This window comes from Hoplias malabaricus, chromosome Y, assembly GCF_029633855.1.
Source record: "Hoplias malabaricus isolate fHopMal1 chromosome Y, fHopMal1.hap1, whole genome shotgun sequence".
NCBI lineage: Eukaryota > Metazoa > Chordata > Actinopteri > Characiformes > Erythrinidae > Hoplias > Hoplias malabaricus.
In genome coordinates, this window is record NC_089820.1 from 56284320 (window position 1) to 56298240 (window position 13921).

Here is a 13921-nt window from a genome sequence, read left to right on the forward strand (position 1 = left end):
AATAGCTACATATTATAGTCTCTGCTTTTCAACACAGAAGCAGAATTAGTAGTTCGTGTCGGCTAAAAATAATAAAGCAGATAAAAGCGAGAAAGAAAGAGCTAGAAAAGGGAAGAAAAAAAGTCGTACACGTCACTGCTACGTCACAATAGGCGGGCTTTGTGGAGGACGTCACTGTCTAAAGATGGCGGTGTGTGTAGCGGTGATAGCGAAGGAGGTAAATACAGAAATATCTTGTTTTTACCTTTGTTTCTGGTTGAAAGCTTGAGTTTAGCCGGTGGGGGACATTTTATAAGATACACCTCTCAACGGTGTTTGAGGTCACGGGGTTTATTATGGAGATTAATGGCGTTAAAACTGAGCAGGGGCTCAGCAAATACCTCCTAGATTCGGAAGTTAATGAAATGTATTTGGTAATTCGGCTTTTCTTGCATCATTGCCGTTTATTATGGTGTACTATGCTGTTCTCTGCCCTGAGGAGCTCAGTTGTGTTGTGTTTTATCGGCTTTGTTTGGAACTGATTACATCAATCCAACGCTAACAATATCACAGCTTTTAGAGGTTTAACGATATGATTTGGTATCGATACCAGGTTCATTTTTTTTACCCCTTTTCACAGAGCAGGTGTGATGTGGTGGTGGATCATTCTCAGCGCTGCAGTGACACTGACGTGGTGGTGGTGTGTTAGTGTGTGTTGTGCTGGTGTAGAGTGGATCAGACACAGCAGTGCTGCTGGAGTTTTTAAACCCTGTGTCCACTCTCTGTCCACTCTGTGAGACACTCCTCCCTCGTTGGTCCACCTTGTAGATGTAGAGTCAGAGAAAGTAGCTCATCTGTCGCTGCACAGTGTGTGTCGCTCGTCCTCTAGTCCTTCATCAGTGACACAGGACGCTGTCGGCTGGATGTTTTTGGTCGGTGGACTGTTCTCAGTCCAGACACTGAGGGGTTTAAAAACTCCAGCAGCACTGCTGTGTCTGATCCACTCTACAGCAGCACAACACACACTAACACACCACCACCACGTCAGTGTCACTGCAGCGCTGAGAATGATCCACCACCACATCACACCTGCTCTGTGGAGGTCTTGTGAGGGTCCAGACCATTGAAGAGCAGATTGAACAGGTACAGGGTGGCAGTGAATGTAGGGTATTAGTGTATAACACTTTTATTTGGCTCGGCAACATATTACCATAGGGTTGCTGTCAGGACATTTTAATTTTATTTTGTTCCAACACAACAGGAGGTCACATGATCAGTTGTTTTACTGAGATCAACTAATTAAAGGAGGGAAATCAGATGTGCTCTGGCCTGAATGGGTTAAAAGCGCCCCTTTCCAGATAAAATTCCCCATCCCTGCACTGTAGCATTTAAATTGTTTGGCTGAGAACTCCTAACCAGGTTAACAACCGGTGTGTGCTTTAGGTTTTCGGTTCATAAGCCCATAACATTCCCTTTAAGAACCTGAACTTGAGCAGAGTATGGTGTAACTATGTTTACTGTTAACGTTGTGTTTCTGCGACGCTCCCTCGACAGAATTATCCTCTGTACATACGGAGCGTCCCCACGCAGAGCGAGCTGAAGTTCCACTACACAGTGCACACCTCTCTGGATGTGGTGGAGGAGAAGATCTCGACAGTGGGGAAAGCCATGTCTGAGCAAAGAGAGCTGTATTTGGGTCTGCTGTATCCAACAGAGGACTACAGAGTGTATCCTTCAAATGAAGAACCCTGTAGCCTTTAAAATCTATTGTCATCTTTCGGCTGATTGTCACTGGAATCACATTAGAGCTGTTTTTACTTAAGGATTTACACATTTTCCCAAAAATGCTAATGTAAAGCATAAATATCTCCAACTTTAACTGTATCAGTGAACACTTATTTTGCACTTTTCCAAATAAATAGAAAAAAAGGAAAAATATTTCTATAAAATACACGTGTATAAATTAAAATCAGAACAAAACAATATCAACACAACAACAAAGGCTAGTTGTAGGCATATAAATGTATGTTAAGCCTTCTTTTAAACAACTCCCGAGACCCCAGCAAGTCTAATGTCAGACTATTCCGGGACCTCAGGGGCGCAGGGACTCCTGAAGGCATACGGTGGATTAGTTCACGTCCGTCGGCCACTGCTGTTGTGTTAGACGAGAAAAGGCAGGCAGTGTCCTTAACTGAAACAGATACGGTTACGTGACAAACTCCAAAGTCAAGTTTGTGATTGTCGTAGACTCGTCCAACACGTCGCTGAGAGACAACGAGATACGAAGTGTAAGTTTACCTCCCCAAACTTACTCCTTGAAATAGTGCTGAGTAATCCTGGATCAGTCGCATCTAACCGGTCAGTGTCTCACCGCAGATGTTCAGAAAACTGCACAACTCCTTCACAGACGTCATGTGCAATCCCTTCTACAACCCTGGAGATCCGATTCAGTCAAAGTAAGACCTGCTGTGAATCTTCACAACTATTCACTTTGTCCAGTCCACTCACCGTACAGGAGCGCGTTGTACAGGGTGGACTATTTATATGGATACACCTTAATAAAGTGGTAATGGTTGGTGATATTAACTTCCTGTTTGTGGCAAATTAGTATATGGGAGGGGGGAAACTTTTCAAGATGGGTAGTGACCATGGCGGCCATTTTGAAGTCGGCCATTTTGGATCTAACTTTTTTTTTTTCCCCCAATGGGAAGAGGGTCATGTGACACATCAAACTTATTGGGAATTTCACAAGAAAAACAATGGTGTGCTTGGTTTTAACGTAACTTTATTCTTTCATGAGTTATTTACAAGCTTCTGACCATTTATAAAATGTGTTCAAAGTGCTGCCCATTGTCAATGCAACCCTCTTCCCCCACTGATAGGAATGCTAGCACAGGCTTCCGTGCTGAGAATGATTCTCTACCAAAAATAATACCAGCCCTAACCAGTAATGAAGATGCAAAATGCAAATGAGCCTTTAATTAATCACTGAATGTATTTTGTGAGGCCCCTGACCCATCATGTCTTTTGCATGCCTTGATTTATCCAATAAGCACAGTAGCAAAACAACCACAGTCGCCCAAGTACAGATTCATTCTCTAACTTTGCTGTTTTCATTCTTCTTCTAGGGCCTTTGACAGCATGGTGTCAGCGATGATGGTGCAAGCTTCCTAAAGTGATTCCTACTTTATTGTAAATACAGCAGCTTCCGTGTCCCTCGCTGCATCGTGTCCTGTGTGTATATGCTTGTATATAACAATCTTTTCAATGAATACATTAAAAATATTGACTCAATACAGCCAAAAGAAAAGTTCATTTATTTATTTTTCTTCATCAGATTCATTCACTTATTTACATTAAACAATAACCAGAGAGAATACAAAATGAAACTAAACACTGAAATTCAGAGGCAAAGCCAGCCTCCAACAGACCAGTCAAGTTTAAAGAAAGTAGATCAATAAAAATACAAATAAAATGGCAACAGTCCATTCGTGTAAACCAAGTCTTCTGCATTGATATACGTTCAGGCTTGACGTCCAACAAAAGAGGAAGCTAGACCCAAAATATGTACTTAACCGTACCATGGCCGTTTGTGTTTGAGAGAGACCCATCCAGGGAAGCGCTGTGATGCTCAGTAGCACCTAGAAGTGCCGAGGTGAACACGAAAAAGGAAAGAAATGAACAAACAAGAAAAGAAATAAAATAAAAACAAACAAAAAAACAAACTCTTCTTTCTGTCAGTAAGGAACACACCACGGCTGGGGTCTTCCACCTCCCCTGAAAAAGGTCAGCAAGTCTATTTTCACAGGAGCAACATGTAGCAGATGCATTTTTAATCTCACTGGTAAAGTGTGTGGTTCTACGCTCCAAAACCTGTGCAAATTATTTTTCTACATGACATTTTCTATCCTTGCTCTTAAAACTGATATGTAAACAGTATTCAAGCCTTGATCAAAAGGCAAACAGCTGAAACAACTTCTATGTTAAAGGCTCAGCAGCAGCTCTATGAATGTGTCACAAATAAATACAGTGGTTGAGTTCCTAACTTGTGTTTATTGAGAGTCAGAAAACATGTTATTTCTTACTAATTGAAGGAATAAGGTTTAAAAGACCGTTGCCCCCCCCCCCCCCCCCCCCCAGCGGTGTTGGGAAACTCTAATAGGCGTCTTGCCTGTGACGTAGATGGTGGACAACAACTCTAGAAGCTGCACTGAATTTAAAGCAAAATGAGGAAAAGGTGTGTTGTTTTTGGCTGCAATCATTCAATGTACAGTGGGACATCTGTGAACAAATGGCCCAAAGTTCCCAAAATATCCAGAAAATGGACTAAATTTGTCCACTTTAATCGGGCACTTTGGAAAGGACCATCCGCTCACTCCGTTATCTGTAGCTCATTTCACTGGCGCTTTTCCAACAATATGGGCATGTAAGGACACCAACGAAAGGTGTTGAAGAGCCTCTGTAACATGGAGGTAAACAGGGTAAGGACACTCACTTCGCCTGTTTTAGTTGGTGTTAGTTAACGTTAGCTTGACTCGCTAAACTCGGTGTCTCAGATTATACTCGGCTACGTAGCTGCATTACGGAGGTTTATAGTGTCGGATGAATTCGAGTTCGACTTCGATCACATTTACAAGAATAACGGTACCTCTACATTTGAGTTTAGCTTATTGCTAGGCTACTGTCATGAATAATGTTGGTTATTTAGCTAGATACTGCCATAACAGTCAGTCATAACGGTGTTTTACCGCGGCGTTGTTCAGCTGTTGTCCACCAGTGACGTCACGGTCGCGTTCAAGAATTTCCGTAGAGAGCTCGGGTTTTTCCGTCAATTTAATAAAATTGTAGTTTTAAAGCAAATTAAGCTGCTATTTTCATTTTAATTCATACTTATATCTGTCAGTAACTACAATAATGTGGAATATTCATGGAGGTCCATTAAGGTAATGCTAACCTGCCACAGGCAGAACAGCAGACGACCTGTAACCCGATCAGTTTTTGTCACTTTTAACTGCTACAGCCATCTGACAACGTTTACGAACAGATAGTTAACACAGAGCATTTCTCTACTCGAACACGCCCTGACCTTCGTAAAACAGTGAGAGGGCTTATGACGTACGCAGAGCAACAGGTGGACTACAGTCTAACATCTGAACTACAGAGCGCCCCCTGTATGGCCAGTGGAGTTGATCAAATGGACGAAGGGTAGAAACAAGGTCATTTTTAAACATCTATTATCAGTTTGAGATCTGTCCAACAGACTTTTGCTTAAACCGATGTGATACAAAGCCACAGAAGCTATATACAGTACACGCAAAATAAGAGCAGCAGTGAAGCACTGACCGGGTAAATCCGCGAAACCTGCCGTTGTTAAACCTGGAGCCGCGGAAAACTCGTCCTCTGAAGCGTCCGCCTCGCAGGAAGCCCCGGTCTGTGCTGCTGATGCCTGGCATGTTGGTCCTTTTGGGAGATACCTGTGACCAAAATGCACAATGCTAGTATTTCCTGTATTTCTATTAAGATATAGATATGTATGGATTTATAGAATGCCATCAGCAGCCCCTGATTTAATTCTGCGCTCTCAGCGTTCTCATGGGAGACACCTGTCCTTACGTAAGCAGCATTTTTCATTAGAGCTGACACTTTAGATGTGTGGACAGATGCTTTGAAAGCAATGAGCTCGTCATCATGTGACACTGAGATGTCGGCAGCTATGAAGAGCACATGTGAAACAACGGCCGTTTGAGGGCCATTTAAGCAGGTTTTCTTCACGTATTTCTAACTGACACTGGGTGTAAGGGTCTGTGTGGCCCTTGGTTTGGTACAAGTTCCTCCAAAAATGTATCTGTTATAAGAGCAATCATCCAATAATTAATCAGAGCTGAACAGCAGCCTCCTAATTATTAAAAAGACTCCTTTCTCACCTTAATGACCCGTCCTCTAAATAAGGTTTCGTCTAGAGCCATGGCTGTCCTCACCGACTCTCGATCAGAAAACTCAATGTAGGCAAAGCTGAGGAACAGAGAAGAATGTGGATTTATAAATCAGTCACTGTGCTGAAGTAGAGGGGGTGAAGTAAGTGCCCTCACCCTTTCGGATGACCGGTGAATTTGTCGCACAGGATGGTGACTCTGTTCACGTGGCCGCAGCCGTTAAAGTGGATCTCCAACTCGTCGGCGGTTGTCCCATAATCCACCTGGTTCCAATCAAAACAGAGTTCACTGCAGTAAGGTCATGTGGGACAAACAAGACAGTCGAACCTCACTGACCACTGTCCCTCGGTGAGGAACCTCTTGAAGACCCTTCGCATTACATTAAGGCACTAGAACCCTATCTAGAAGGTAAATGCTCTTTCCTTCTAGAACCTTATGAGGAGGTTCTTTAAAACTAGTCTGTTTTACACAGTAAACATTCAGAACCTCTCTCCGGCTAACACCATGCTATCACCTGCATAATCTGGCATCATCATCAACCAATCAAATACCCGTTTGGCTCTAGTAGTCCAAATAAACTGCGTAAACAGAAAAGCTGGTGAGATGCGAGGAGACTAACGCTCGCTGGAAACAGGGCTGGTGTGAACGCCGTTCTCTGTGGAATTGGTTTCTGATTGGAGTTGATGCTGTGGGACAAATAAAACTAAAAGGGAGCAACCAGCTCCAGCACAAAAACATTTTATTCTGCTTTCTAGGCCTTTACCCTCTAGGGATGCACACAGTCCTTGAAAACCAAACTGATCTACATTCAGCTCCAACGTGTCTCCAACGTCTCTCAAAACACCTGCTGGGCTTTCAGCGTGATCAGGTTTCTACATTCAGTCTTTTCAAAGTCAGATACGCAGTGTAACAGCTTATGAGGTGTAGAAGAGGAAAAATCTGGTACAAGGCTTACGTTCCCCACGTAGACAGATCTGTTGTCAGCATCTATTCTCTCCTCGTGAGTCATACTGTAGAAAAGTCCTGGGAAAACACACACAAACCCTGTTTAATTTGAATTTGACAGACATCAGCAACTGCACACAGGGGCCAGCAGATACAGTCAATACATGATTACACTCCTCACCCGTCTCTCAGAAGCTGAGGGTGGCTAAAAATACAACACTATAATACATTAAATCATGTGTACCCCTGTATTTAGGAGGATCCATCAAAATGTAAAGTCTGATATACTGCCATTTGCACATAGTTCAACGCCAATCTATAAGCTGTGTGTTTAGGTAATGAACCTAAACCAAATAGCAACAAATAAAAAAGGTTTATCTGATTTATAAATGCAGTAAAATTACTGGATGATACTCCATCCAGAGGGCAATAAAAAAAAAAAACAGAAAAATTTAAGAATGAAAATCAAAAGAAAAACATAAAACCTGGCAAAAGATAAGTGAATAATAACCTCACCGTGAATGTACCGTGTTACTCTGCTGACAGCAGGTAGTCTGTGGTTAGCAGAGACTTTCCATAACTGTTCTAAACCTATTTTTATACCATCTGCAGTTTTCCAGCAGCTAATAAGTACTCAAACTCACAGCACATGCAGAAAACGCTCTACTTTATCACAATAGCACACTGGCCACCTCCACCCGAGACACTATGATGGTTAAGGTCTGCCAGTAAAAGGCAGTCTCTCCCTCTCTCTCCTGACAGCAGTGTGTTTAGCTGAGAGCGTGCTGCAGGCTGCTGCCGGAGCACGGCTCATTGGGCAGCGATGAGGCCAGCAGAAGGGCTCAGGTGTTATCCAGCTCACCTGCCTGAGGGTTGTAGAGGAGCTGCTGTCTCTCTCCTCTGTACTGCACCTCTCTCAGCTTCTCTGCCTCCTCCTCCATCTCCATCACACGTGCTTTAATGGCCTCCAGCTCCTGGAGGATGGAAAAGACAGGAACGAGTCCACAGTGCAAGCACAGACAGCTTGGCAAGTGGAGTCTTATACATATAGAGCATGTTAGTCGTCACTGTTGGAACAAAACCTTGTATTCCCATTTGATGTTTTAAACTTATGTTTTATGATTATTATTTATATTAATACTTTGATGAATGAACAAACACAGCGATAGTGTGTTTTGCAGGAATCATGATTAACCTGATTTTCTGAATTTCACCTCAAAATATTCTAAATGACTTTATACACCAACCACACACTTTATAAAATATAAGTGGGGTTTGCTTTTAAACTAAAAGCTAAGGTGAACACAGGTTTAAAAGATAGGTTTATAAAAAAATTAATCTGAACACTATTAAAAAATATCTCTTGGCTGAGTCTTACTAAACTCCCTATTCCCTACATAGGGCGCTTGATATCAATACAAACACTTGCCCCTGAAACGAAAAAACGGCCAAGAAGTTTAACAAAACACCAACCAGAGACTTAGCTACTCCAAGCTGGAAATAAAGTGCGCAGTCTAGGTTTATAAGTCAGTGTTTCTGAGCTCAGTCTGTGCACTATACAGGGAGCGAGGGCTCATTTGAGATACAGCCATCGGTTACGTCACATTAAACCGCCATTTTGAACTCATTCGCAAAGTCTAGGGCTGAATCTTAATTGGCACCCGACTCCTTACGTGGTGCACTACAAACAAGTCACAAAAGCTTGAATAATTTACACCAAACAGTGCATGGCCTGTTTAATAGTGTGAACAGAAGGCTATGGCTGAATCCTGAATGTATCTTTTGGACACTTCATAAACGTTACGAACACTGAAATCATGTTTTCTTCATGATTTATGAAGTATACACTACAGCGGAAGTAGGGTGCGATTTGAGACTCGGCCCAGGAGTAAACCAACGTTCTCCTTTTTCATAAGAAAATTTAATACGGCTCCGAGCTTCACCTTCACAAAGTTCACCCTCAGTAAAGCCGTTCAGCAACTTACTGGATCCTCCGAGAACTGGTTTCCTGTGTTTAGAGCTCCTTTAATGTCGTATATCTTCTCCGCCATGTCAATGAACAACACGGACTCCTCCACTCATTCCACCCTTTTCCCCTCGCGTCTTCAGGAAACTCAGGGCCAGAGACTCTCACAAACACTGTTTATGCTCTTCCACAGGTCTTAAACCCCCGAACTAACTCAGAAGTGGTAAATTAATGGCGATATATTTGATTACAATCTGAAGAGAACGTGTCCTTGTTCACGTTTGACCCACACCATATTCACGGAGCAAGGGAGGGGGCTTTAATCAACAATCAACTCACCTGCAGGTCAGGTGACCCCTAAAAACCTGGATAAAATCAGTTGGTTTACATTTTACATTATTGGAATTATTTTTTGTGTTCACAAGTGTTCATGAAACTACACAATTAAATAGTTAAAGGGCCTATATCTTTCATGTTTTATTATCCATCACTAAGTCCACTTATAGAATCTTGTGTACAAAATTCTATAAGTGCTTACGTTTGGGCATGAGCTTTGCCTGAGGTAAACAAGGACTACTGACGTGCAGACTGACCAATTAAATGTTTACAGAGAAGGTTATCGACCAATAACGGTAGCTCTACAGTCAGACCGTCCAATCAGAAGATTTTAGGCTGCTTCACCACGCCCCCTTCTCACTCAAGCGAACCAATCGGAGTAGGGGAGGGCGGGACTAGTTTGTGAAGGAAACTTCTCGAAGTTCTATGTAAGCTCTAGAAAAACAAAATGCCGGACGTTTGTGAAATTCCGCCGGACGTTTTTTTAAGTCTAAAAAAGAGGACATGTCCGGGTAAAAGAGGACGTCTGGTCACCGTAGTGTTTATGTGGTCCTCCTGTGGCAAGGAGTGAATGTGGGCCAGGCATGTAATTCTTTTTAAACACTTGTTTACAGTGTTTTTCTGTTATACGTCTGGCTGCTATTAAAGCTATGAACGCCTCAATCCACACACATCAGTTTTAACCGCTCTAGGTGTTGAATAAAAATGTACATATTGTTATATCTTTAAAATCCAATTGCTGTAAATTTACATCTTTTTAAAATGTATTTTTATTTTTTAAATTGTCAGTGGCTTCAGATAAATGTGAAAAATTAAATATGAATGTCTTCCTACCATTATCACTGCTTCATGAACTCTTTGAATGATTGTGATCATATTCTAGTCCATCTTCAGTGATGGTGCTCTTCACTGAACTCATGAAAATGACCATATTTCCAGAACAATTATTAGATTATACAGTAATTAATATTTATTGGGAATGTATTTTTCTTTTGAAAATCTAACTCAAATGTTTGTAGAGATTTTAAAGTAAAAGCGAAGTAAATACAGATGAAAATGGTCTTTGGGCGATTAAAAGAACATATTAATGTATAATTCTTGTTCCATTTTCTTGTTCCATGGAATGGCAAACATCAAAAGCTGTATTTTTAAACATATGTCCTCATGTAAGATTACACTGCATTCAAAAACATGCAAATGGCAAGTCACGCTCGACTGCAACAGAATGAAAGCTGCCCAAGAAATGACACGGCACCAGGGTCGTTTTATATTTCACTGTCTTTTTTAATTACACAGATACGTATCTCAACACAGACAATAACCTGATTTAGAATGTTTACAGCGTCACATATCCAACGAAGCGCACAGTAAGGGAAGGTAGGGGGCAGCAAAAGAGGGAGGAGAGCATGCAAGAAAATAAAACCCAAAATCAGAAATTCTCCTGACACAGTTCACTTCATCTAGAGACTGATAACAGGACCTTTAAAGAGGAAAACAAAAACATGTTCTTCATCACACCAACCTTTTCCTACAGAAACAATGTCTCTTCTGTAACAATGTATTGCACAATACAGCAAATAATGTTTCCCTAAACAAGTCAAACCAAGCTTTTGTCTTTTAGGTATCTTTACAAAAACTGTCCATCTATTTTTTTTTAGCATTTGGGAGGTCAAGCGTCCACTCCAGCGTCGCTAACAATAGCACTTTATATTTTCTTATTAGTGTGAGGTTTCCAGTATAATAGGGTGAGCCATGTCCACTGGTAAAGGGTCCCTATATGGAGTGAGAAAGGCTTAACGCCTGCATGCATCGTGGCTAGCAAAATATTACAGCTACACCCCTCATGAATGCCATAATCAAAGTCATGAAAAAGCCTGAACTCAGCTCAGATCATTTACATTGAGTCACCTGCAACACGGACTGATCTGCGTCCAGATTGGACGGCTCTCGCTTGTCACAAGGGCCACTTACACTTGCCAGAGGTCACTTTTTGGGCTACTTTTGGCTCACATTGAGTTAGCCGCAGCCAGTAAAGTCATATATCTTCAGATCTGTTCTGTCACGATGAGCATTCTTTTGGTTCATATGCGGTTTGAAGCACCAATGTTTAGCAAGAAGTGGCCCATGTCTGTATTCTCTCTGGAACAGATCTGACGCTTAAAAATGCTCAGCCCAAAAACCGGTGAGCTCATGTTAATAGCGCACCAGCTGTGACTTAAAATTACACAAATGACATCATGCTAATTTTGTGAATGAGCTATTTCCTTTCAACTCAGTGTATGATTATTTGGGGTCCATTTAGAGACCAGTAATCCTGCCAGAGTCTTTTAAAAAATAATGATTAAAATAGGTTAGTGTGTCTTCTTTATTGACATTTTGTGTTCATTTCTCTCCAAGGGCCCCCGCGGTTAGCAACAGCTTTACTGGTGCTAGCCTTCATGCTAATAGGCCCAAATAGCTCCCCAAACCCCTCCACAACCACAACCACAGATCTGCTCAGAGAACCAGCGCCTACCACTGTGCCCAGAAAGAGCAGAGATATATACAGCAAACGGTGGAAGATGCGTTAGCATTTTTTCCCTTTATTTTTTGGTTCAACTTTGGTTGAAGACACAATGAGCCACGGATCAGATCATATACGTACGGCCTGTATATGAAATAAACGTGATGAGCTAAGCAGACATGCAAAGCGCAGAGGAAATCAACGAAGACAGAAAGAACGGAGGAGTGAAGTGCGTGCGTTTTCTCTGCCTTAATTTTGCTCGCGGGTGTCGTATTAAAGCTCTGGAGATTCAAGTAGTTCGTACAGCAAAGATCATGAATAGAAAGCCTCTATCTCTTTCAAGCACACACTCGAGTCGCACACTCATCCCCTCTTGTTCTCCCTCTTTCTCTTTTACACATAATCATTCACTCCCACAATCATATCTGTTACATCCTCGAGCAAGGCTAGCTATAGACGCCTTTCCGTGGAGTCAGCTGATGCTTTGGATTTGCAGAAACAAGCAACTCTCTGCTCTTAGAAGCCGTGTGTTTGGCGCCGCTTTGGTTCACGGTTCACACAAAGTCCAGAATATCACTGCCTGCAGAGATGCTTTGGTCTGTGCTTTTACTCGTTTGGGATAAACTATGGGTTACGGATTTATGCTGAATGTTTACACAAACCAACCAAATGGACATTATCTATTGAAATAAACCACGACCTGAGCCTAACAATTGGTTTCCTCTGCTCTTAAAACTGCTGGTTAATTAACATGCCTCTCATGTCACCATTATGTCAAGACGTTGTCTGTCAGACCACGAGAAGCACAGCAAAACCTTTACCTTTAAGTACCTTTACCTTTAAGAGCGGACACAATATGAACATAAACGCTACTTAATAAACTTTGCATGTCTGCTAGCGGCACTGTTCTCCGAGCAAAGTGTGGCTCTCTCTCTTCCTCTTGGACAGGAGGTAGCTACAGAGGAGAGACTGGGAAAGATGAGGAGAGAGGAGACAAGAGGACCAACAGTTTTAAATAAAATAAAATAAAAATGCAGCAAATCTGACCCTGTCTGTGGAGAGAATTGTTAGTGCAGCTCCTATCGTCTGCTCACACACAGAGGTTCGGCAGGCGGAGTAGCATGTAGCTAAAAAAGTTGAAAAACTTGTATATATTAATTTAGATTATAAAATAACAAAATAGAGCATTCAAATATGTACTGCGATAAATTAAAGCGCTAAAATATGACGACAACAACACAATATACAACAACCCTTCAAGTTTTGGTCCATGTCGGAGGTATGGCATGTGGACAGAACGTGTCGTTATTCCGTTTGACGTTAGCAGGCGGCGGGAGCCTTTTCTCGTAAAGCTGGAGTGCTTTTGGTTTTGTTCAGACGACCAAAACAGATGAAAGTACAAACACGGACTTGCCAGTGATGTCACTTCACTCTCGAGGGTTTCCTCATGTTCTGAGCACCCTCAGGAAAAACATCACTGTTCGCTAACACTTTGCTAGCGTTGGGATTTTACTTAGTGTAAACTCACTCAACTCACTGTGTGTTTCCAGATGTGTTGTGCCATGGGGGACACCACCGCCTCCGCAGAGAAGGCTAGCTACTGCATCTGCACCTTAAATGAAGAGTTCAGTCAAATAATGCTAGGAGTACTAATGCTAATGTTTACTAAAGGCACTTTTCCACTGCATGGCGTTGGCGCGGCTCGGCTGGATGCGATTCTCCCTGGTCACTTTTCCACTACTACTGCCAGTCGGCGCTCTGCAAGGTTTACACTCACTTGGACCCATGAAAGAGCAGGTACTAAAAAAGTAGCCAGTTCCAAGGACCTGATTTGCCTAACGGAAAACAAAAGAGCAGAGCCAAGCTGAGCCAAGTAGGGACCATGCAGTGGACAAGTGCTATAAAAGTGAATGAGAGTGAATAGCCTAGTACTGTGCAGCTGACGTCATGCTAATCAGGAGCTACCAATTTTCATTCATTGTTAGCCATGTTAGTATGTTTGGTCAAGCTATTCCTTTAAAGACAAAACTGGGAAAATAAAACAGACTTACTGTCTAGCTAGCTGTGTTCTGCAGTGTAGCCAGAGAAGTCAAACTGTTAGCTTGGTTTAGCTTGATTCTGGTGAACGGCTCTTGGACCATGGGCAGGTTCAAAGTTTGGTTTAGCGTGTGTTTGTTTGTGAGGTTATGTTTGGACCACTGCGGCGGCACGTTGGCCTTTACAATGGCAATGTTTCACACAGATTTCAGACAGAGCTTA

At 42.2% G+C, this 13921-nt stretch overlaps 2 protein-coding genes across 4 annotated transcripts; one reads left to right on the top strand and one right to left on the bottom strand.

Moving 5' to 3' along the window:
- The first annotated feature begins 4 nt into the window (after window positions 1–4).
- LOC136678374 (trafficking protein particle complex subunit 2-like protein) lies at window positions 5–3285 on the top strand. Its single transcript, XM_066656418.1, has 5 exons — window positions 5–217; window positions 1534–1706; window positions 2180–2267; window positions 2356–2435; window positions 3108–3285. The coding sequence occupies exons 1-5, from the start codon at window positions 185–187 to the stop codon at window positions 3151–3153; spliced, it is 420 nt and encodes a 139-aa protein (XP_066512515.1). The 5' UTR covers window positions 5–184; the 3' UTR covers window positions 3154–3285.
- LOC136678372 (polyadenylate-binding protein 2-B-like) lies at window positions 3278–9128 on the bottom strand. Of its 3 annotated transcripts, XM_066656416.1 has the most exons (8): window positions 8843–9128; window positions 7720–7831; window positions 6868–6935; window positions 6069–6175; window positions 5904–5991; window positions 5323–5453; window positions 3733–3756; window positions 3278–3620 (listed from the first exon to the last, which is right to left on the bottom strand). In XM_066656416.1, exons 1-8 carry the CDS (start codon window positions 8906–8908, stop codon window positions 3611–3613), a joined length of 606 nt encoding a protein of 201 aa, XP_066512513.1. In that variant the 5' UTR covers window positions 8909–9128; the 3' UTR covers window positions 3278–3610. The 3 variants fall into 3 exon arrangements, with proteins under 3 accessions (XP_066512513.1, XP_066512514.1, XP_066512512.1); XM_066656417.1 differs by lacking the exon at window positions 3733–3756; XM_066656415.1 differs by having other exon boundaries at window positions 3278–3756.
- Window positions 9129–13921: the final 4793 nt, after the last annotated feature.